General features: G+C 33.0%; 1 protein-coding gene across 8 annotated transcripts in view; it reads right to left on the minus strand.

The window, feature by feature from the left end:
* Positions 1-26,267, minus strand: part of LOC114328375 (uncharacterized) — a 985,491-nt gene that overhangs the window by 229,540 nt on the left and 729,684 nt on the right. For 5 of the 8 annotated variants that reach the window (XM_050654283.1, XM_050654284.1, XM_050654285.1 and 2 more), the window contains one exon: positions 17,604-17,783. The exons of the other annotated variants lie outside the window; for them this stretch is intronic. In XM_050654283.1, the coding sequence (XP_050510240.1) occupies positions 17,604-17,783 (180 nt within the window). The remainder of the gene's footprint in view (positions 1-17,603; positions 17,784-26,267) is intronic. 8 annotated transcript variants of the gene reach the window in all.

The raw sequence follows: 26,267 nt of genomic DNA on the forward strand, positions 1-26,267 counted from the left end.
TTGAGCTCTGGTGGGACTCTTTCCGTGTTATCGAGCCCTAGGTGACTTGGAATGCAGGTGTATCTCCCAGAAATTTTCGTACGCATCTGGCCGTCGCGAGTAGTACAGCTTTCTGCATGGTCTTATAAAGATGTTCATTCAGACCCAGCTTTTTTATGCTTTCGAGGAGGGTCTTCGGAATGACTCCAGTAGTAGACATAATTATAGGTATCGTCTGGGTACTTTGCATTCTCGATTGCCTTCGTATTTGAATTTCTAGATCTCTGTACTTGGCGATCTTTTCAGTAAATTTACTACGTAGATTATTGTTGTTAGGTATCGCCACATCAATTAGTGTTGTTTGTCTTGTTAATTTATTAACTAGTACGAGATCTGGTCTATTATGTGCCACTGTTTGGTCTGTGAGCACAGTGCGGTCCCAGTATAGCTTGTAGTTGCCATCCTCAAGCATACCAGTGGCGGATCCAGCAGAAGCCAGCATCGTCAAGAGGGGGGCCGATTGGCTAAATTTCTAGGAAAAATAAATGAATAAATGCCTGTTTTTATAATCTTTATATATAACTTGGTATGAGAGTGGGGGCCGATCGCCCCCATCGCCCTCCCCTGGATCCGCCACTGAAGCATACTCTCAGGGACGTATTGATAATACGGGAGATGGTCTGTTTGGAGAAGTCCCAGCTTAATAGCTATCTCTTGAAGGATTTTTCCCACTGCGTCATGCCGTTCCTTGTATTCAGTTGCAGCAAATGGCTGGCAGCCCCCTGTAAGATGTTGGATGGTTTCTTGGGCTTGACATCCATATCGGCATCTGTCGTTTTGAACCTGAGGGTCTTTGATGATATATTTTAGGTAATTTCTGGTTGGTATAACCTGATCCTGAATGGCCAGTAATGAACTCTCCGTCTCAGGGAACATCTTTTCTGATGTCAACCAGTAGTTCGACGCTATATTGTCGACATAATCTTGGCTGACCTCATTGGGATGTCGCGCTTGCAGAGGTTTACCCATCCAGGCGCGCACTTTTTCGTCCTTAGTAAGGTGGTTTATGCGCATTATTTTTATTATTATTATTATTTTCATTAGAAGGCAATTGACGAAAAAATACAGGAAAAAAGAAATGCTCATATGGTGTTATTGATCTTGAGACATCATATGATAGAGTTGCTCGAGTGATTCTGTGTTGGGCACTTATAAGCAGTCTTTATTTATTCTCAATAATGTTTAATCAAATATTTCCTGATGGTTAATGTATGCTGATGATGGAGTGTTAGTGAGAAAGTGAAATCGATTTAGGACAAAAATTGCATAGTGGAGAGCTCTTGGGGAAAAAGTTTTAAAACTTAGTAGGACAAAAACGGAGTATTTGAAATTTTCATTTAAATATGAAGTTACGACAATTGAAATAATATCCCCTCTCTGTGGCTCAGTGGTAAGAGCGCCTACCTTTAAACCGAAAGGTCCGAAAGGTCGTGAGTTCGAATCTCACCTGCAGAGAATTTTTCATTTATTATAAATTAATAAATGAAAATAGTTTCTGTCCTTGTGGGATCGGTACTCACACCGAGAGAAAAAAATTCTTGACATAAAGAAAGTTTATTAATATTTAAGAAAGATCGACTTGGCATATTGCCTAAGAAATATATCTTTGTATGTAAGATATAATTTTCTAAAATATTTCAAATAAATTCTACTATAGCCAAAGAAATATATCTTAAACATGATTGAACTATCACTTTCTGGCAAACTTCAAACCCATTTATCAGAAAGAAATTAGACTTGATGTTAATTAATTTTATTAGTCATAAAAATATATTTTCTACACATAAAAAAACTATTCTTTCTGAGCAATAATATTTCTTAGTAAGGAATATTATTATTTTACTATTAATAATTAATGTATTTAATGTTAAGAAATATATTTCATAGAGATAAACGTATATTTAGAGTTAAGTTAATATTTCTTGAAAATAAAGTGATATTACATACGGCAAAATAAATCATTGTGTTAAGGTAAAATCATTATTTATTAATAAAACAAGATATAAAACGTTATTATTACATACAAATATTTTCTCCACTCTTAAACCACTGGCTTCTACACAACAATAAAAAGATGGAGAGGCAAATCCAACTTCCTCAAATTTTCCTTCTTTTGTTAATAGCACTTTGTATATCAGCAATTCACTAAAACAAAATCGTTATGTAGAAAGAGTAAACTTACTTTAATAATTTTTTTTTATAAAGACATAGATATTTATTTTAACAAATTTAGGAAATAAAAAAAACAAATACACGGCCCCACATAAGAACTATTAATACTAATAATAATCAATCATATTTAGTTCAAACATGGCATTATTTAACCTACACATCTTTGTTTATTTTTTTCTTTTTGTTAATGAAGTATTAATTATTTATCTGTATAATATTAAGTCACACAATAAACATTGTTTAGCTAAAACAAGAGGGAAAATACAAACAATGTAAAACATTGAAGCAGACATAATAATATGTAATTTTCTTAACTTTTATAATCTAAAAGAGACAGCATACCTAATCATTAAGAAATTTTATTACGGGAAAGTATTATTAGTTTACATCTAAGTCATTTAATACATATTAACTAATTTACGGTTTTCGGCAATAACATTTCTTAACCATAAACATATATTTCTTTTAGACTAACTGATTTCTTTATCTCAAATAAATTAACAGAAAACATCCTCAGCGTTGCACCCGCCATGTTTAATATAGCGTTGTATTGTATATTTTTATAGAAGAAGATACATTCAAGAAACCTATTATAGTTGATACATAAGTATACACATTTTTAAAAAGGTACTTACATGTATGAAGTTCTACCATTTTTGGAAGGCCCCGCAGTTGGTTAATAACTCCTTTCTTAATATTGTTCTGAAGCTATATATTATATCATTCTGTCCCAGCTTTAAATTGTGGCATATTTCCCAGTTAGAATAATAAGCTCCTTTATTTCAGAGTCGTCCATCATTATACCTAAAAAGCATAGAAAGATACTATTATGTTTCTTTTTGAACCATTCGGATACGCAACAATATTATTATTACATCTTAAATTACTCAATTTACTTTTATTTAATAGCTATATATGTACGTACCTTCAAAATATCCGTTAATTTTTAAAGAACACCAATAAATCAAAAATCCATCTATATGAACATGAACATATCACGCCATCTTGACAAACACTGACGACTTCATAAATAGTTAATCTGCGCAATTCTTTTGTGGAAGAAAATCTCTTTGCAAGTAACATTTCGGCATTACTGACAAAGTTTTTATTTTATAACCACAGTTACTACAGAGGGTATTTCTGAAGAATTATTTCTTGTGGTTTAAAATATTTATTTGACTGCAAGAAAATTTCTTGTTCACAAATATAAATATGGATTAACTTAACATTATATTTCTTATACTACAAAATATTTGTAGTTTTCAATTTAAGAAATAAAAACTTTGGGATAAGAAAATTAAATGTAACTATTAATGCATTTCTTAGTATTGAAGAAATTATCTGTAAGAAATTATTGAGTTGTGTTTAAAAAACTCGTTTCTTCATAATATGTGAACCGGTATGTTTAAGTTAATAGGATATGTTAACTTTTAAGAAATACTGCTCAAAGAAATCGGTGTTTTAGGAGAAAAGAAATTGTTCTCTCGGTGCACCGGAGGGACCGCACACGTTCGGATAAAATTAGCGTCTCTTTGCAAAGATAATGACGTCGACTTTGCTAAGTAACAAGACACTTACTCAACACATACACTACACATTACACTAGGTACCTGATTGGAAAAATCCACTGTACCATGCCAATGGCCATTAGTTGTAGAGGCATTAAGCTAAATAAAAAAAAATGATAATATTCTTTGAATGGTGAAGTGATTGTAAAAAATAGTAGTTTTAAGTACCAATATAATGGAGAAATATATATGAAATGAAGATGCATGCTATATAATTAGGGTTGGTTGACTGCTTAGCTAGATTAGCGGAGTGATAAAAAACGATAAAATTAAGAATAAGTATATTAGAAGTCTGATGATGGCACCAAATGATGCTAAAAGAAGAGAGTACAGCTTAAGACGGTATGGCCATGTTGATCATGATGGAATGATGATGATGAATATCGTTGTTAACTAGGCTTAAAGTTTAAAATTATATTTTGAATTCCTGGGCATGAAAAATATAGTTTTTTACCTTTCACATACATTCCCTAGAACCTAGAACGTATATGTTTTTCATACACACACCATTTTTTTGGTATGGTAAAAAAGTTATTCAAACCGTGTTTTTATTTTGAAGACAAAAACATGTACAAAATAAAATAAGATAATGAATTTTCCAAACCAAAGATCGAATTATATTTAAGTTATCATACTACGCCACTGAGTATGGTCATCGGAATCTTCTTTAGGTCATTATTGTGGGTTTTATATTGGCAACAACACTTTTATTACCATCTCATTTCAATACAATTGTTGAGTCGAGGATGATTTTTAGACAAGTCTGAAGACACGTCACAATCTAACAAGCCTTAAAAATATGTGTGAATTTGCCTTGGACATTTCAGTATCTAATAAAATGCCGTTGTAAAACTTGTTAATACCAGTCGCAACCGGGGCGAATATCCATAATTAGCAATTTTATAGGACATATTAAAATAATAAAAAACAGTTATGATTATACTAGAGATAATATTGACGTGAATCAAAATCTTTGGATTATAAAAAGAAGTAAAATATGGTTATTAAAGTCTAAAGCAGACATGTCACGTTTGTTCGTAATTTCTTTATAAAACTAACTTGTGTAAAATGTAGTATAAAATGTATAAAATGTACTATAAAATATAGTAAATGTAGTATAGTGTAGTAAAGTGTAGTTAAGAAAACGGGACACATCCAGAAAGGGTTTGAGGGCGATACTCTTCAGGGGCCTCCATCGAGACGTAATTACTGAAACTGAAACATGCTCTTTTTAGCTAATTTGAGGCAACCTTTTTCAATCTACCTATAAGGAAACATGACTAACGTAAGTGCTCTGCAGAATGGATTAATTGTGTATTATGCAAATAAAACATAAAATTAAATCATAAATACCAATAATACTTATTTATGCATTAAGAGCGAAAAGTGATACATTAGAGAGATTTTGCACCTCTTAAAATAACCGCTGATTTTGGCTCCGCTATGGTTAACTTTATTAAGCATAACGATTACGGCAACGTTAAAAAGCAGAGTTTTTGCAGCCTGTCAAGTAGGTTTTTCGTGTCATCGTTATCGTTATTTAAACATAACCTCACTTCACAACGTTATTGTAATTTTAAGCATGTACTTGAACAGTTTTTGATATTTTAATTTATAGGTAATCAAAATTAGAATCTATGTAAATGTAATTTTACTGATTTTTTTACATTCTGGCAACAAAGCAATTTAACCATTACTATAACGATAACGATAAGCACTACTTTAAACCTCCGTAAATTACGGAATCCCTTATGTTTAATAACGATAACGGATCATATATTCGCTACTGCGCAGACGTAGTATAACGATAACCATAACGGAATTGCAAAATAAGAGGTGCAAAATCTCTCTATTATTGCTTGAGAGTAAGAGTTATAGCTCGACCCGTAGCGGAGAGCGGTAATTACTCGAAAGCAATGTCACTTTGCACTATGAATTTTTATAAAAATTATTTTTAAATTTAATATTGTTATGTAATGTTAATGTTATACATTAACTATATATATAATACAGCTCAACAGGCCTTAAAGGCCCATGGCTTGGAATTTCTCCACGGTTTTTCTCCATTTTCTCCTGTCCATGGCCGCAGTTCTCCAATTAGATATCCCGATTGTTTGCAGGTCTTCCTTACATGCTTCTAGCCACTTTTTCCTGGGTCGTCCTCTTCTCCTCTTTCCTTCCCCTCTCAGCAGCGAGTCCTTTGCCCACCTTCCGTCGGCCATTCTCGCAAGATGACCTAACCAACTTAGTCTCTTTGTTCTGACCATCTGGATTATTTCTGGTTTCCGGTACAGCTCTCTGATCTCTGCATTTGTTCGTCTCCTCCAAACGTCTTCATCGTTTTTTACTCCCCCGAGTGTCCCTCCTTAGGACACTCCGCTCTCAGATGTTCAGCATATTTTCTTGGTTTTTGTTCATGACCCATGTTTCGCTCCCGTAAAGAACTGTGGGCTGGATCACTGTTCTATAGAGTCTTAATTTTGCCTCTCTGGAGATGTTTTTGGCTCTTAGTAGTTTGTGTAGGGCTCCGAATGTCTTTCTTCCTCTCGAGATTCTTTTTTCAATTTCCTGGCTTTCTTCCCCTTTACTTGTTAGCGTTACTCCTAGATACTCAAACTCCGTCACCTTTTTGAAGCAATACTCTTTATTCTCGTTGTTTGTGGTAGTTTTCAGTTGTGTGTCTTCATCTGAGGTCTGTCCCATTTCCATATACTTTGTCTTTTGCTCATTAATTCTCAGTATAGTAGGCCGTTTTGCAGTTATAAAAATATTTTATCTGATCAAAGAAAAGGTTTACTCGTAAAAAATTTGGAAAAACACATTGTAGTGAATTATAATCGAAGATATATTTAGTGATATTGTTGTTTTATTTTAAATAGGTAAATATTAGTTATCAGTTTTTGTAAAAAATGTGAAAATTGCATATATAAAAACTAATGATTTTATTTAAAAGATAATAAATAAGATTGCCCTCCCCCCCATAAAAGAACCCCTAGAATAGAATAGAATAGAAAATTTGTGGTTTCTCGAAAAGCGCATTTTTTGAATTTATGTGCATATCTTGCGCATATTTCGTAATTTTTTACTGCATGTATATGCGCATATTTCATCAAAATTGATCGCATATAAATCCGCTCCCTAGTCATAACATTAACTTTTACACCTTTCAGTCTGAATGTTCAATGTGTTTGGATTGTATGGTTGTACGGTTGCTACGGACGACGAGCGTAAAATCAAACTTTACGCGCTAGAGCGATAAAGTGACGGTATTCAGTAAACGTCAACTTTTTGTTGCCATTGACAAGTGAAAAAGTCTTCTTTATCAAGTGATTGTATTTATTTTGAATATTTTCAATATATATATTGAAGTTATTTATGTATTAAGAGCGAAAAGTGTTACATTATTGCTTGAGAGTAAAAGTTACAGAGCGGTAATTACTCGAAAGAAATAATGTCACTTTGCGCTTGTAATACATACAACATTTTTTCTACAATCACTTAATAAAATGAAATTATTTTTAAATCATTAACTTTATTGTAACTATTTTATATCTTAATGTTGTTCTGAAGCCATTTTCTTGTGCCATCTTTACAATCAACTACTTCCAATGGGAAACAAGCCACAATTCCAAAATAAATAAAATTATTTATCAAAAATGAATAACCATTTTCAATTTCGTTGCAAAACGAAAACACAGCCGAACCATATTCTAGTCCAATCAGAGAGTGCTGCAAGCACCCCTACCGGTTTCGAAACTTATTAGTCTCTCATCAGGAGGCACATATGCTGCTCTCCCTGATCCAACCAAAACAAACCCCAGCGTGCAGTTCCGGATTGCAACGAACGAAATGGCATAGATGCCCTAGAGGCAACTGCTAGCAAAAAGACTAAGTTTTCACTCTAATGGCATATAAAACAACATAATGCTATTCTACACCCCACCAGAATGAAAACAATGGGAACCTTCTCTGGTTACACCTCCGAGGCTTCTACAATTTGCAAGCCATACGGATGCTGAGACTAAGGAAGATGAGGGAATTCTACAATTTACAATTCACGTCCCATCTGCTCAGCGCGGTAAAGTTCCAACGAGAATGGTTCCCTTCATACTCCACACAGAGTAAATGTAAATCAAAAATGAATAACCATTTTCAATTTCGTTGCAAAATGAAAACACAGCCGAACCATATTCTAGTCCAATCAGAGAGTGCTGCAAGCACCCCTACCGAAACTTATTCGTTTCGAAACTTATTAGTCTCTCATCAGGAGGCACATATGGGATTCGAGGTATTTCTTTGAATTGGTTCCAATCTTACTTGAATAATAGGAAACAAATAGTTAGAGCAAATGATACTGACTCTAGTCTCAAAAACATTGTATGTGGAGTACCACAAGGTTCAGTATTGGGTCCTCTACTGTTCCTTATCATTATAAATGACATCACTAACTTAAAAATCGATGGAAAATTTTTTCTTTTTGCTGATGATACCAGTATCACTTGGAGCAACTCAACTATTGCATCTCTTCATGCAACTATAACTTCTGATTTGCTTACGATAAAAACCTGGTCTGACTCTAATTTACTCTCTTTTAACGTGGATAAGACAGTAGCATTATCCTATAAAAGTGCTCTTCAACCCCTGCTTGTTAATAACAGCCAGATCTCTACCGTTGATTCTGAAAACTTTCTTGGTATTTTTTTAGACAGCAACCTCAAATGGTCCCTTCATATCGATGTGTTAAGTAAGAAACTCGCCTCAGCCTGCTATGCTATAAGATCTGTTTCGAAAGAACTCAATTTAGCATCTTCTAAACTAACATATTTTTCTTTGTTCGAGTCTCATCTTCGATATGGTCTTCCTTTTTGGGGTTCTAGTACAGCTGCTCAGTTAGATGTTATTTTTAAATTACAAAAAAGAGCAATAAGGTATCTGTTTGGCCTCAGAAGAACAACACATTGCAGAAGTTACTTCAAAGATCACGGCATTTTAACCCTTACATCTTTATATATTTTAGAAACTGTTTGCTTAATTCGTAAACACATGCATGTCTTTCCAGCAAGGCCTCGTCATGACTACTCCACCAGAAATTCAAATTTTGATGTCTATTTACCGATCCCGTCCTCTGAGTTAGTAAAGAAATCTATATTATATTCCGCAAAAAAACTATACAACCATCTTCCTTTACAACTCAAATTTGCAACATCTTTCCCCAAGTGCCGTAAAATGACAAAAGCTCATCTATCTAAAAGACCATATTATTCAGTAGAAGAGTTTCTTAATGACTAACTAAGAAATTACAGTAATTAAAACTTATCTATATTTGGGTGTCACATGCAGCAGCTTAAACTTATTAGTTCCTATGTCTATAAATAGTTTACTTTGTTGTATATTCACTTTGCAATTTCTATAAATTGTTGCAATATATCGATTTTGTTTTTTTTTCTTTACTTTATTAACTTATATTTTGTATTTATGTATATTTTTTTTATATTGACGATTTATCAAATTTCAGAAAATTGTATTTGTTATTGTTATTGTTAGATATTATTTATTTATTTTTTCTGACTTTAATTAAGCTTTGTCCATAAAATTTGTATTTTCAGTGACAATAAAGCATATTTCTATTCTATATGCTGCTCTCCCTGATCCAACCAAAACAAACCCCAGCGTGCAGTCCCGGATTGCAACGAACGAAATGGCTTGCAAATTGTAGAAGCCTCGGAGGTGTAACCAGAGAAGGTTCCCATTGTTTTCATTCTGGTGGGGTGTAGAATAGCATTATGTTGTTTTATATGCCATTAGAGTGAAAACTTAGTCTTTTTGCTAGCAGTTGCCGCTAGGGCATCTATGCCATTTCGTTCGTTGCAATCCGGAACTGCACGCTGGGGTTTGTTTTGGTTGGATCAGGGAGAGCAGCATATGTGCCTCCTGATGAGAAACTAATAAGTTTCGAAACCGGTAGGATTGCTTGCAGCACTCTCTGATTGGACTAGAATATGGTTCGGCTGTGTTTTCGTTTTGCAACGAAATTGAAAATGGTTATTCATTTTTGATTTACATTTACTCTGTGTGGAGTATGAAGGGAACCATTCTCGTTGGAACTTTACCGCGCTGAGCAGATGGGACGTGAATTGTAAATTGTAGAAATCCCTCATCTTCCTTAGTCTCAGCATCCGTATGGCTTGCAAATTGTAGAAGCCTCGGAGGTGTAACCCGAGAAGGTTCCCATTGTTTTCATTCTGGTGGGGTGTAGAATAGCATTATGTTGTTTTATATGCCATTAGAGTGAAAACTTAAGTCTTTTTAAAATTATTTATATATAAAATATAAATTATTTTATATCTGTCATTATAATGTCATAACATTAACTATAATCTATCAGTTTGAATGTTCAATGTGCTTGTATTGTATGGTTGTAAGGTTGCTACGGACAACGCGCTTGAGAGCGATAAAGTGACGGTACTCAGTAAACGTCAACTTTTTGTTGCCATTGACAAGCGAAAAGTCTGCTTTATCAAGTGATTGTAGAAAAAAAAATTTACTATTTCGTTAATCCATTCCGATTTAAACATGTTTAAAATGATGACTTAAATGATTAATTATCATTAAATATATAATCAATAATCATGAAATAGGCACATCAACATATTTAACAAAATATTAAAAAAAATAACGTCTATTGGGACCGTGCAAGTTCGGCAAAGCGACCTCTATTTCTACGCTCTGTACTTTTATTCGCACTTTTAATTATATTGGCCAAGTATATTAGTCCTGGTTGCTGAATAATTGTCAAGGCCATAGTCCAAAAAAATAATAAGAAGAAAAAATAAGATGCAGGTTATGTTATGCAAACGTAAACAATTGTATGTAGTAAATAAAATTAGTTATTAAAATGCAGTACTGCAAACAAAATACAATTAATTTAATTTACCTTTATATAATAATTGCTATCATATCAATATTGTGGAGCAATATATCATTTTTCTGCTTCAATGACAGAAGGTATGAAATATACGTCAATTTGACAATTTCAATTGACAATATGAATTATTTAAGATAGTTGCAATATTTCTCCGCGACTCGCGCACGGTCGTTTCTCGTTTCTCTTCCAAGTACTTGCACACCGCGAATATTCAGTCGCTTGCATTTTATATGAACATTCTTCATCACTTGAAAAGGTTGATAAAAGAAAGGAAAAGTACTCAAAATAACTAAGCCGTGGAGGAGATCAACGGGATGTTGATGTTTGGTGCAGTCAAATATTGAATACAAAGGGAACCCATACTTAGATGAGGAGAACTGTGATTGCCAATCAGGGCAAAACCTGAGATAGACTGACTTATACACAAACTTAAAAGAAATAACCTTGGTCTGGACTCCCAATGAGATCACCTGAGGTAGACTTATATTCCAACTTAAAATACATTTAGACTACTTTTGGATTTCCTGAATCAGGGCGAGGCCAGGGAATAGCTGGAACCACTTTGAGAATCTAATTGGACGGAGAAAATACAAAGTTAATTAGGCGAGGAATCAAAAAACACAAATATAAAGAAATACGAAAGGTATAAAACAATATCTGACCCTTTGACAGGTGTCTCGAAAACACAAGTCAAGTCGAATTTTACTTACATCTTACACTGCGGAAAATTAAATAAAAGATATGCATTTCTTAGAGAAATATTCACATAGGAAATATACCGTTACTTCATTTTTCTGTGTGGTCTTAATAGACTGAAAATTAGTGTGATCTTTAACGAGATACTTTTCGGCAGTAATAAAGCGATAAATTCGTTAAAAGGCTTACGGGGCAATTCGGTACATTTTTGGTAACCTTTTTAAGGGATTATAATAAGCGAGCGGCACATCCCTAATTTGAGGTTTAGAAATCCAAAAAGCGACCATGATAGGTGAATGGCAAATTTTGGTCATTCTTTATGTGATCGAGGTTGCTGAATCCGAATATTACGTTTATTTTTATCTAGAATTGGTTCAAAACAAAATCTAGAACATGTTAAAAAATCAAATTTTATGCAAAAATATGAAAAATCAATTTTGATGATTTTTCATATTTACCTCGCTGTATCTTTGGTCGCTGTAAATATTTCCTTTTGAAAATTTTACTGTATCATCTTTGAAGAATTTAGATAACAATGAGATTTGTCGGAGATGTTTAAACAAATTAAAAGATAAGTTGTTGATTTTTAAACAATTTGTCGTCAGATTTCTTTAGTTTCAAGTTTACTTAAAAAAGTTAGGTGACAAACTTTTTAGCGTATAATTTTAACCAACAGAGCATTTAAACATAAGTCATGAAGTTTTCTGAAAAATTTCAAGTCAAAATATGCAATAGGAAAAAAGTTCTGTGACTTTATAGATTAGTGACACTCCCCCCAAAAAAAACGCTTATTTCTCAAGATACTGACCACGGTGTGGTAAATGACTAATTTTGATCATACTTTATGTTTCTGATGGGGCTGTAAACGAAAATGAGGTTTATTTTGAAACATTGTCAAAATCGCAATTTGACCCTAAAAATAAAAAAAAATAAAATCACGTTTTTCTTAAAATTAAACATTTTTTTTTTCTATAAAACATTTTAACATAAACTGACAAATTTTGTCACTCAATTTTTACGATTAAACTTTGCAATTCAGGAATCTACACCTTTCGCTTTAAACAATTCATAACTTTTAATATAATAAGACATAGAGATTGAAACAGGCCCCCCCATTGTCTTCAGAAAGGTAATAAATATATACTGTAAAAATTGACGATATGTATGACGAAATATATTTACAGCCGCCAAAGATTCAGCGAGGTAAAGCTGAAAAATCATCAAAATTGGTTTTTCGCATTTTTGCATAATTAAAATTTGATTTTTGAACATGTTCCACCAATTCTAGACAAAACTAAACTTCATATTCGGATTCAGCGACCTCGAAAACATAAAGAGTGACTAAAGTTGGTCATTCACCTTAAAGTTGATTTTCGTGGTCGGTATAACGTAATTTTAGGAGTTGCTGCCGCTCGCCTATAACGGTTATTTCCTTAGAACGACCAAACATTATTTCATGAGAGAATTTTCACAGAAATTGAAGTCATGTACAAGGTGATTTCATAAAACTTAATAAAATAATCGAAAATTAGACACGATGTGACGTACGGAAATTTTGACAAGTTACAAACATTAACAATTATTATTCTGCCGAGGGAGCAGATGTTTCTGCAAACATACAAAGTTGATTAATCATTAAAAAGTACTACCAATACAAACAAATCCTCCTTTGTTAATGAAAATCCATCGGTTATCATAAATCAAAAACCAAAAAAGGAAAGACATCCGTTTAATTTGACCCAGAACTCAGGTAACGAAACAAACAAATTTCCAAATTCGTAATAATACCGCTAAACTCATTTCTCGTGATTTCGAATCATGTCTGTTTTTCGAATACAGAAGTTAATTCTGCTGGTAGCGTGTGGGTCGAAAAATTGCAACCAAAATGGCGAGCCAGCTCATTTTTCGTGGGAAGCCGTTCGCTCCATATATCGACGAAACGTCGAACACGAACAAACTGCTGCCATTGTATATTTATATGCATTTAATGTATTGTATTAAAACTGGATCATCCACGTGTTTGTACAACTTAAATGAAGATTGTTTGCATTTTATCAATACACCCAAGTACCACGATTTCCTGTTCTCGAATCCCGTTTCCATTGATTAAAATATTATATTGAACTATTTATAGCTTGTTTTTATAGCCCCTTTAGTTGACGTATTTCTTTGTTCTAATATTTGCATAAAAACTCAGAGCATTTTTGGTCTAAATAGAACTTTGCCTCTTGGCTAAACAAACCAATAGAACGATTTCCGAAGTGGAAATCAAAACGTCAAAATATACATATTTCAAAAAAATTGTAATAATTTTCATTAAAGGCAATAAATAACATTTTGTGTCATATTTATTTCCTAATTTACAGAAAGAAAAAAGAGCTTATTTGGAACAAAATATATAGAAAATAGAATAAAACTAGAAAATATAACAAAGACAAAGGGAATTTCTATCAGAAAACAAAAAAAGAAAGTTAAGGGGTGCGCGCAAAAAAATTATTTTTTGTAACTACGAAAATGCTAACTATTACGTTCTTTAACGGTAAAATATTGCAAAACCTCTAAATTTTAAAGAACCGCTTGGATTGACATGAAATTTGGCATACACATAGCTAACAAGTCAAAGAAAAAAGTGATATTGTGCCGATATGTGCTTTTGCCCTGGGGGTGGTTTTCACCCCCTCTAAAAATATTCGTCTAAATTAAGTCCGGAAATGGATAAACTGACTAATTTTAAGTAACTTTTGTTCTATAGAGTTTTTTCACTAAGTCAATACTTTTCGAGTTATTTGCCAGTGAATATGTTCATTTTTTCAACAAAATAACCACGGTTTTTCGCAAACAACTCAAATAGTAAGTATTTTGTCGAAAAAATATTCTTAGCAAAAATATGGCCTGTAAATTTTTTTTAAAAAATGGTGTATATATCACGTCTCTATACCTAGTAGAAGCAGAGTTATAGCTAGTGAAAAATTAGGTTCATATTCGTCAAATTCCAAATGGAATACTTTAACGTGAAATAACCAAAAATGAAGCACATTTCGGGGAAAACTCATTACAACTTATTTAAAGTGTTTAAAATAAGCTTATTTAAAAAAAAATTCTAGCATCAAAAGTAAACAAGTTACGCTCAAAATAAAGTTAGTCTCTTTTTTTTGGTAAAAAATAGGAAAAACCACCCCCTAATTAGTATCTCAAATAAACTTAATCGGTACGACTTCAAAAATTTCTTTACTCGTATTTGTATTGTTTATACGATCGGTAAATTTCATCCGTTCAAAGTACTTATTTTTGAAAGGGCTGTAGTTAAAAGAGGTTGAACGAGTCACTGATCACGAATGTATGCAAATTTAGAAACACCAAATCTTAATCACTTTTTGTCTAACAGAAAATCAAAAAAATACATGATATTCAGAAAAGCAATGCTGACTTTTTTGTTTTTTGAGATTTTTGGTATCACTAAAAATTTTTAAGTTATTTTGAAAAAAAGCATATTTTTCAAAATTAAATTTTTTAAAAATTTTAATTTAAAACCAAATTTTTCCAAAAATAAGCACTTTGAATCGATGAAACTTACAGATCATATAAACACAACATAAGTAAAATAATTTGTGGAGTGGTAACCATTAATTTCATTTAGGTTGCTAATGAGGGGGTGGTCTTCCCGATTTCTTTTTGCCAAAACAAAAGGAACCAACTTTATTTTAAGCGTAACTTGCTTAAATTTAGTGCTAGGAACTTTTTATAAAAAACAGGAAAAAATCTTTTTTTAAACACTCTAAATTTATAATGGGTTTTCCCCAAAAAGAGCTTAATTTTTTGGATATTTCACGTCGAAATATTCTATTTGAAATTTGGTAAATATGAATATATTTTTCATTGGCTATAACTCTGGTTCTACGAGGTCCAGAGACCTAATGCATACACCATTTTTTTTACTCTTTTATAGGCTATATTTTTGCTAAGAGCGTTTTTTTTCGACAAAATACTTACATTTTAAATTATTTGCGAAAAACCGTCTAAAAATGTGGTTATTTGTTGAAAAATGAACAAATTCACTCGCCAATAACTCGAAAATTGTTGACTTAGCGAAAAAGCTCTATAGCACAAAAGTTACTTAAAATTAGTCAGTTTATCCATTTCCGGACATATTTTGGACATATATTTTTTCACCCTCAAGAGGGGGTGAAAGTCACCCCCAGGGCAAAAGCACATATCGGCACAATATCACTTTTTTCTTTGACATGTAAGCTATGCGTGTGTCAAATTTCATGTCAATCCAAGTGGTTCTTTAAGATTTAGAGCAAAAACCGTGAGGGAATGTACTAAACCATATCAATACTAAAAACTAGTCTGTGTCAATACCGGTATATTATACTAAATAATACCAAAGTATTAATACCAATTCCAAAGAAATGAGATAAAACAAAATGCAATAACGACCGCGGAATTGTTCTACTCGACGTAGAATACAACATTTTTGGAAGCTTAATAAAAAAAGGATTGATAAAAAATAAGAAAAATCTTTTGGTGACTATCAGGCAGGTTTTACAATAAGAAGGTATATTTCCGACTAAATTTTCATGTTAAAGCAAAATTAGCAAAAATTTATGAATATGATTTATCGGTGCAAGTTCTATTCATTGACTTTAAATAAGCGTGTGACAGGATTCACCAAAAATCAATTATACGAAGGAATGAAAAATTTAAGGATACCAAATAACATCACAAGAATGACATTATAAAAAAACCAAAAATAAGACCAAATCCTAAATATTTAAAACAAACAGATATGTAAGGCAAGGAGATCCATTGTTGACTACACTCATTATTATAGTGTTAGAAGATGCATTAAGGGACAGTAATATATACAAATAAGGAACAATATTCAACCTAAAACAATCAACAATCATGTCTCAAAGTTAACAATAAAAATGAAGAAAGCATAGAAATTCACAACAGAAGAATAGAAACGCACTGGGCGTTGGTGCTGGGGCGTTGCTGAAAGTAATAAAATCCAAAATAGTGTTGAGAAAAACAAAAGAAAAATTATACGATAGCGGAGTATGGAAAATAATACGGTCTAACAATGAATGTCAAAAAGAAGAATGTCCAAGAAATAACGAGAATCTTCTAATAAACTGAACCAATGTCGAATGAATGCACAAGTATGTATAAATAATATCTTGTAGCAATGAAGAACTTCACAAATAATTACTTCCAGGAAATCAAAATCAGAATAAAAAAGGCTAGAGTAAATTTCAACATAATGAAAAGAGTGCTCTACAAGAGATTTAAAGTTGGAGATCACAGGCAGGTTGCGATGGGCGAGGGGCTACATTTCCTCGACTCTTCTCGACTTCTCCAACTGATTATTTGGGGAAAATACAAGGAAAGAGAAGCATAGGGTGACGTAGATTATCATGGCTGCGCAACCTGAGAGAATGGGCATCAAATGAACTTTTCAGAGCCGCCGTATCCAAAGTTCGACTAGTTATGAAGATTGATGACCTCCATCGCGGAGATGGTGTTTGAAGAAGAGCAGAAGATTATAAAACGAGTAGCTCTTTAGATATACGAGTTATGGACATTAACACAGGCTGAAGAATATAAACTGTAAGTGTGGAAAGGAAACTAATATGAACAGTTTATGGAGGGAAAAAATTAGGAAAAATATGGATTAGAAGGTCAATCCGGGAAATTATGGAATTATACAATAGCCCTTTGTAACATAGCAAATAAAAAAGCAAATATTTAGATGGCTAGAACGTATACAGCGACTTCCACAGAACAGGACCACAAAGAACATATTGAAGAGGAGGCTAGCAGAGAAAAGAAGGAAGCGAAGATCCAGAAGAAAATGGTTAGACGGTCTGGAAGAAAATTAAAAACTTTAAATGTAAGACACTAAGAAAAGAAAGCTGTGGACAAAAAGGGGTGGAGGAAAATTGCCATCCAAGCCTTAGGCCTTTGAGGTCTGTTGAGCTGATATATACTTCGGCATCAACAGAAAATAAACAAACCTATTGGATGGATATAACCTGCCGAGTTAAATACCAGGATAGACACTGATCATCAAAACACATCAATTAGGTAATATATCTACGATACAGAACGCATAAAAGACTTTTAGTTATGTAAGTTTTGAGTTAAGTATATATACTACAACAGATTAGTTAGGTTAGAGAGGTTAATTGAATAACTACCTTTGGGGGATGTAGCGCAATCTAATCTATCTGCTTGGTGAATAACACGTTTTGCTTCTGCAGAAAGTTCCTTTTTTGACTTTTTTAAGCGCTCCTTTCTAACGGGGGATGATAAAAAGGGGGTTGATCTACCATCGCCACTCACTGCACCACTCACTAACGGCGAGTTTTCACGCGGCACTGTAACAAGGAAAGGGGAATTATTACTCTTGATTAAAATATTACTTCTATTTCTTAAGGAATTCCTCGATTTTATCTTGTTGATCATTTTTCCAGCAAGTTCATCAGTACGAGACTGCTACTCAACTTTGATTGTATAGTATCAATGCTGTAGAAGTGCTAATATAAAGATATAATTAAATCTTAGACATTTAATTGCAGATTTTGATGATTTTGAGTTGAAATAGTACAATAACACTGTTCCTATCAAATTATTAACAACGCTTCCATGTCTTTATAATTATTTCTGAAAGGAGAATATATCCTACATTTTGAATATTCACGTCAATTGGATTGGAATTTTGTTCAATGTCAAAACGTGGTTATTGAAAAAATACAGGTAAGCTTAAAAGTAGTTTTTACTTGCGTTGCAAGGATCTAACATCACACGGCGATCCTGCCAGGATCTTAACCCTGTTGTTCAGGATGCCTAGGAACTGCGAGGGAACTATTCTTTTTGCTTTGAAGACTTCTTAGCATAAGAGATGTCATAAAAGTTACCTGGCGGCCAAAAGTTTATCCTTCTTAGGTCTGTCCTTTTTGACAGCAGAATTTGCTAGGTGTTGAATTATTCATCCATGGACAGTGAAAGTTTATACCGACAATTAGTTTAACTCTACTGGTGACTCGTCGTTGCGATAGTGATCCTGCTCAGTAGAAAAGAACATCAGATTAGGTTAATCGGTACATTTGGTTAAGGATAATCCATAGTATTATATATTAACGGCTTTAAAACTTTACTAGACATTCATAGTTGGCTGTGACTGTCGCTCGAGCCCTTATTTCCATTGTGACTATAGGCTTATGATTGTATCGGTCCATACAAGATTTTCAGTCGAACCAAAAAGGGTCTTCCGACGTTGTAACTTGGCATTGTCTATGTCTGTAGAGGATTTGACTAACGTAACTGGCACTTTGATATACTTGGTAAAGCAGTTTCCACGCTGCGATCTTTTATGGCTGTCCTTAGCTTGGAAATTGATTTTGGCGATTATACAAGACTTTTGGAGATCAAAAAGTTTCATAAAATGTTTTTTAAAATTATTGCAGTTCTAGACCCATTTAACCCTGTTTTTTACTCATCTTCCTTTTCAATATAATACTTTAGTGCAGTCACTGTAGGTGGATATGAGCTATTACCTCGTTGAACCTTCATCGATTTGCATGAAAATTGGTGAGTGGTTAGGGGATATCTTAAGAAACAAAGGTGATATGGTGTCAACTTGCGCTTTTACCCTGGGGGTGGATGCCACCCCTCCTCGGGGGTGAAAATTATTTTATGAAAAATAACCCCACAACTCGATAGAGGGACAAATTATAAGCAAAATTTGTTATATAAAGTTATTAAAATAAACCAAAACTTGTTGAATTATTAAAGATCAAAGATTTTAATTTTTCGTAAGAAAAATGCATGTTTTTAACCGATTTTTCATAAATAACTCAAAAACTATAAGTTTTTACAAAAAAAAGGTATTATTATCAAAATTGAGGCTAATAAAAAATCAAATAAACTTTTTACTAGACAAACGTTTCAATGTTAAGTAAAAGTCAGTTATAGGTAATTGAATGTATATTTCTTTCGTCGAGTACCCAAATCTAAGTATTCAAGCTTAAATACCGGGAAAATGATGCATTTTATAACATAAACCTATTAAATATTTGTCAAAGTTCTTAGAAATATCTATCAAATAAGCCCTCGAACAAGTTGATAGCATTAAAATTTATGCACCAAAAATGTTTCAAAATTTATCTTTTAAAAATTTTTCCAAAAAATGTTATTGTTTTTTTTGTAAATAACTCCGTTAATTTTTAAGATATCATATTCACCTAAATACTAATTAAAAGTTAATTCCAAGAGCTACTAAAAAACGTCAATTTAGTCTTTTAAATCTCTTACTTTTTTAAAAATAAAAGTTTAAATGGCCCCGGTTACATGGTTCTCGCAGCAAAATTGCATTTTAAACGTTTCTATCTCGGTTATTTTTTACTCTATGGAAATAGTAAGATGGGTAAAGTATTTGTAAAAGAAAAAACTAAAATTTAGTTATATATCATTTTTTACGTATATTGAGTATTTATTATCAAAAGAAAATGAAAATTACGATAATTTTAAAAATTCTGATTTTTTAAATTATATCTATTTTTTCTAAAATATGCATTCTAAACCGGTCAAAATTGTTGAAATCATTAACTATGTCAACCTAAAGAAATTCCTGTGAGGATTGCTACAAATTTAAATTTTTTTGGAAATGGCGGATGTTTTATTTTTCACTTTTTCCTAAAAAATCGAACGAATTCTCTTATTTTTAACATAGGTAACTTGCTTAATTTTGATGCTATTAGCTTCTACTGGAGCTCATTTGATAGGTATTCCAAAGTACTTTAAGAAGTGCTTAACAAGTATATTCTATAAAATGTATCGTTTTCCCGTTATGTAAGCTTGAATACTTAGATTTGAGTACTCATCGAAAAAAATATACATTCAATTACCCATACCTCACTTTGAAATAACATTAGTTTAGTTCTTTAAGTGGGAAGTGTATTAAGTTTTTTATTATCTTTAATTGTGATAATAATAACTTTTTTACAAAAGCTTATAGTTTTTGAGTAATACGTGAAAAACAGCTTTAAAACATGCATTTTTTCAAGAAAAAATAAAAATTTTGATATGTATTTAATAACTCAAAAAGTATTGATTTATGTTAATCACTTTATAAAACAAATTTTGCTGAGAAGTTGCCCCTCTATCGATTTCTGGTATTATTTTTAATAAAAAAAATTTCAACCACGAGAAGGGGTGGTATCCACTCCCAGGATAAAAGCGCAAGTTGGCATCATGTCACCTTTGTTCCTTGAAGTATCTTCTAACTACTCACCAATTTTCATGAAAATCGATGAAGGTTCAACGAAATCGGAGGTGAAAACCTTCAGTGACTCCACTACTTACGATATATTTAAAGAACAAAACAGTCATTAAATAAAAAATGACCTTCAGCAACAGGAAGATTAGTTGTTATTTCCATGTTTAACCAGACATTTAACAAACGTTTTTTATCTTTTGTGTATTAAAAGTAAAATCAGGGCGTGTGCGGTTGGAAAGGTCAAGATATGGGTTTGTAACTATTGGATTATTTTAATAATTATCAAATACCTGTAGGTAAAATTTAGACAAAACTTTAACACTTGTTGATTGGTGTCAGAAATGTAACATAATTTGCATACACTGACCTTAAAAATGTATAGATATAAATAGTGAAAGCAACCTTACTGTTTTTTGGTATTTAATTGTATATATATCTTATATTAAATTACTATATAATAAACAAGTTTTTTTTGTAATAAAATTCAGACCAACGGTATTTTTTTTATGGAGTTTACTATAAGAGCAAGGTTTCGATGTGAAATGCGTTACCACAATTTATAAAAAAAAATATAGCTATGGATTAGATATTTATGTTTAAGTTTTGTAACTCGTCAAGTACTTGGTGAGAGTAATACAGAATCGAGCATAAAATAAAGACAAACAATAAAACAAAACAAGAAATTGAAAAACAATTCAAAGAATATTAAAAGAAAACAAACAGAAAAAGTATGAACAGGGAATAACCAACAGACTAAACAGGGAACAAGAAACGTCAGACCCAGGCAAACAATGGGAAAACATGAAAGAAGCAATCCTAAACACAAGTTAGGTAACCCTAGCGAAAACCAAGAGAAACCATAAAACAAAGACTGGTATGATGAAGAATGTCAAGAAGTAGCAGAAGCAATAAGAAAGGTAAGACTCAAAAATCTCACAAATAACGGATACAGCAATAGACAAGAATACAGAGAATTGAGAAAAATCATGAAAAGATAATGTAAAAGGAAAAAAAGAAAGAAAATACAACGGGAACAAATTGAAAGAAAGAGAAGAAATTATAAAAAAAAAGAAATAAGATCATTCTACTAGGAAGCAAAAAAATGGAAAGAGGATATCAGAACAACAACCCATACAGGACATATGATTAAGGGATACTGCTAGAAATTGAAGATTATCAGATAGCAATAGAAATATCCGCAGAGCAAGAAATAGAGAACGAAATAAATAAAGAGCCTGGAAATTAACAAAAGCTCAGGAATGACAGAAATATGGGCCGGAATGATAGAATCAGGGGGAAAACGACTACCAAAAAAAAAAATAGATACGTGACCTGATAAAAAGAATATGGGAAGTAGAAAAAAATGCCAGAAGAGTGGATCAAAGCAAGGATATGCCCTATACATAAAAAAAGGTGAGAGACTGCAAGACGAAAACTGTAGAGGCATTCCACTACTAAAAATAGTTTACAAAATATTGGCACAAAGTATAAGAAAAAGGCTAAATCAATATTCGGAAAAAATTTTGGAAGAATACCAGGCTGGTTTTAGAAACAACGATGAATTAAATATTTGCCTTTAAAAAAATACAGACTACCTGTTACGAACATGAAACAGCACTATATGCCTTGTTTATCGACTTTAAGCAGGCCTACGACACATTAAACAGACTAGAGATGGAGATGGACTGGAACCGAGCCAAGCTTTTGACAAGCACGAAATTTCGAGCCGAGCTCTAGATAGAAGCTCGGTCTTGAACTTCGAGCTACAGGTTGAGCTCGTGGCTTGTGTCGGCTCGGCTCGAAGGAGCTTGAAAATATGATAACTTTATTGAATAAGCTAATATTGAAAGGCTTTTAGTTTAGGAAATATCCAATTGATTCCATACTTTACGGACACACTGTATATTGAAAATACATATCTGTAATCTGAATTACTTATTAGCAAACAAAAGTATCAGTCGTAACAGAAATAAATATAATATAAAGAGTATTAGAGTATTAGCTAAAATATTGAGAACGTCGTTAAGAAAAGTTCGGCTCGTTTCGAATTCAACTCGTTTCGAATTAAGCTCGGTTCGGTTCAAAAAAAAATTGAATCGGCTCGCAACAAACAAACCGGCTTGAGGCTCGAAGCTCGGCTCGTCAAACAAGCTGAGCAGAGCTAAGCTCGAGCTTGTGACTTTAAGCTTGTTATTTAAGTTAAATTAACATTGCTCATTGGTTATTTATGACCAGATTTTTTTTCTTCTTTTACGGCCTTTGGGAACTGCGCTTTTTATGACCAGATTGTAATTGTAATAATCATATAGTCCAAGAGCTGGGAGCGGATTTTGTTCGTGATAAGTAACATGAACAAATTATACGGGGATATGTTGAATTAGTTATGTACATGACTTTCTCCAACAGACGGAAACCAGAGTGGGGGACGAGGGTAGTAATAAGGGGTCAAAGGTCATGACGTAACTAAGTAAATTATAAGGGGTTTTTGTGACGTTCCTGATCGAGATAGTACACCAAAATTTGGGAATAAGTAGACCATGGCATAACTAAGTAAAATCCCCAGAGGCACAAACCAGAGTGGGGGACGAGGGTGCTTATAAGGGGTCAAAGTCGCGGTTTTTATTATTTTTTTTTGTGACGCTCATGATCGACATAGTGCACCACAATTTGGGAATAAGTAGGTCATGACGTATCTAAGTAAAATATCCAGGGGCGGAACGCTACGTGGTCGACAAAGGGGGTGGGGTAGGGGTGAATACAAAAATTAAAAAGGGTTTTTGTGATGTTTCTGATCGAGATAGTACACCAAAATTTGGGAATAAGTAGACCTTGACATAACTAAGTAAAATCACCAGAGGCAGAAACCGGAGTGGGGGACGAGGGTAGTTATAAGGGGTCAAAGTCGCGGTTTTTATTATTTTTTTTGTGACGCTCATGATCGAGATATATCGAGGAATAAGTAGGTCATGAGGTAACTAAGTATAATCTCCAGGGGAGGGACGCTGCGTGGTCGACAAAGGGGTGGGGGCAGGGTGAATACAAAAATTATAAGGGGTTTTAAAATATAAGGGGGAATTTATAAATTCACTCTTGCCCCCACCCATTTGTCCCCAATGCAGCATTTTGCCCCTGGAGATTTTACTTAGTTACGTCATGACCTACTTATCTCAAAATTTGGTGCACTATCTTGATCATAAGCGTCAAAAAAAAATAATAAAAACCGCGACTTTGACCCCTTATAACCAACCTTGTCCCCCACTCTGGTTTCCGCGTCTGGGGATTTTACTTAGTTATGTCATGGTCTACTTACTCCCAAATTTTGGTGCACTGTCAAAATCACGAACGTGACAAAAAACCCCTTATAATTTTTATATTAACCCCTGCCCCCACCCCTATGTCGGCCACGCAGCGGTCCGCCTCGGGAGATTTTACTTAGTTACGTCATGACCTACTTATTCCCAAATTTTGGTGCAGTATCTCGATCATGAGCGTCACAAAAAAAAATAAAACCGCGACTTTGACCCCTTATAACTACCCTCGTCCCCCACTCTGGTTTCCGATCGTTGTGGAAAGTCATGTACACAACTAATTCAACATATCCCCGTATAGTTTTTCCATATTACTTATCACGAGCAAAATCCGCTTCTATCTCTCCGACTAATAGTAGTGATGATTATGGGAAAAAAAGTTTTGTATGAGAAACGAATATTCACATTTTTTCATTACCACATTCAAATATGTAATCAGATTTTTCAGAATTTTCATTTCATTCTTCATTTCACTTCATTCTATTACTACAGTTTTTATTTTTTAATTCTTAATATTTGAGGTTAACTAGTCTGACGTTAATTATAAGTTTCTTAAAACCAACATTACTCAAGTAGTTCATTCAACAAAATCTCTCGTTACTACTTATATATTTATATTCTCTACTTATATCATCATGTTTGCTCTAAACCTTTTGCTAACATGAAACTATATTATGTATTTTCCAAACCTTCGCGATCACTGTCACTTGTTCAAATAGTTGAACCAACATTTGCTTTTTGAACTCTTACAAATATTAGAAGAATCGCAAGGTGAATAAACATCCTTATGCGTTGTGGACATACGAAGTCAATCTCTGTGTTTGGTTTCGGAGAACGATATGTAAGTTAAACTTAAAAAGTTAGCTATTTAGATAGGTACTAATATTTTCTGTACATTTTAACACCGCCAAAGTAAGGAACCCAAATATGTTTAATAAAAAAAATAAAAAAAATAAAAGAAAATAACCACAGCTTGGTTGTAATAACCATATTTGGTTATAATAACAGGAATAAAAAACCGCTAAACGCCGTAAAACTGAGTGGCGCACACAATATTCCAGCTACAAAAGAGCTGATATTATGAATATTACGTGGCGCAAAAATGTATTTTCATTTCGATGGAAAATAATACTATAGTTTTATTTTGAAAGATTTTTCCATAGTATTTCCTAAATTTGAAGTAAAACGCACCATAAAAGAGCATCAAACTGCAAACTTTATCAAATGTACTCTTTTGTGACGCGTTTCACTTCAAATATAGCAAATGCTATGGAAAAACCTTTCAAAATAAAACTACATGTAATTTTATTTTTATTAAAATGAACATACATTTTTGCGCCACGTAACATTCATATCAGCTAGTTTGTAGCTGGAATATTGTGCGCCACTCATTTTCACGGCGTTTAGCGGTTTTTTATTCTTTTATTAGGAATTTTTCAAAGTTTTTTTTTATAAATTAAACGTATAAAATTTAATTTAATGTTTCTCGATTATACGTTAAGCGTTATGAATGCCTTTGCTGCATTATCGCCCAAAATGGGCTAGTACTTACCGTAGACACGTAGACACTAAGCTTGTGATTTGGCAATCCAAGTTCATATCCCAGCCATTCCAATATTTATTTTTTCAATATAATTCTGTGTGTCCATCGAATGTACACTAGATTTTTTCCAATTTGGAATAGATTGACGAAAATATTGGGATGGTTGGAAAATAAACTCGGACTGATAAACCAGATCAAGTTTAGCGTCGCAACCACTATAACCTCCTATCACCTATATCGGTGATAATGGTTAAATGGATTATAATTTGGAGCTCGATTACTTCTGAACGGTGTAACCGATTTTGATCACTAAACATGAGTTTGACAGGTATTTACAAGTAGGTAGTGTTTGATTACAAACAATTAGGAATGCACCTCATAGACAGGTCCGGATTTACATGTTGAACCCGACTAGCCATTAATATTTCTGGCGCCCACGCCTTGATATCCACCCCATCCCAACCCCCTCATACCCAACCAACTTTTAGCTTTCGCTGCTGATTGTTTTAATAAAAACTTATACCCTATAGTGTTCTTTTGCATTATTAACAATATTCTATGGTGGTAAAAGAGAAGTGTGTTAAGGATATAAAAGTGTAAACGGACACAAAATAACTTATACTAAATATTAAGTTAACGACAACATAAACAATGAGGAAATTTGTGAGAAAATTTCATTTATTAGTATGTACTGACCTTAGGTAGTTTTTTATTCGGCGAAATGTAGAGAATG

The sequence above is a fragment of the Diabrotica virgifera genome, chromosome 6, assembly GCF_917563875.1.
Source record: "Diabrotica virgifera virgifera chromosome 6, PGI_DIABVI_V3a".
NCBI classification, from domain to species: Eukaryota; Metazoa; Arthropoda; class Insecta; order Coleoptera; family Chrysomelidae; genus Diabrotica; species Diabrotica virgifera.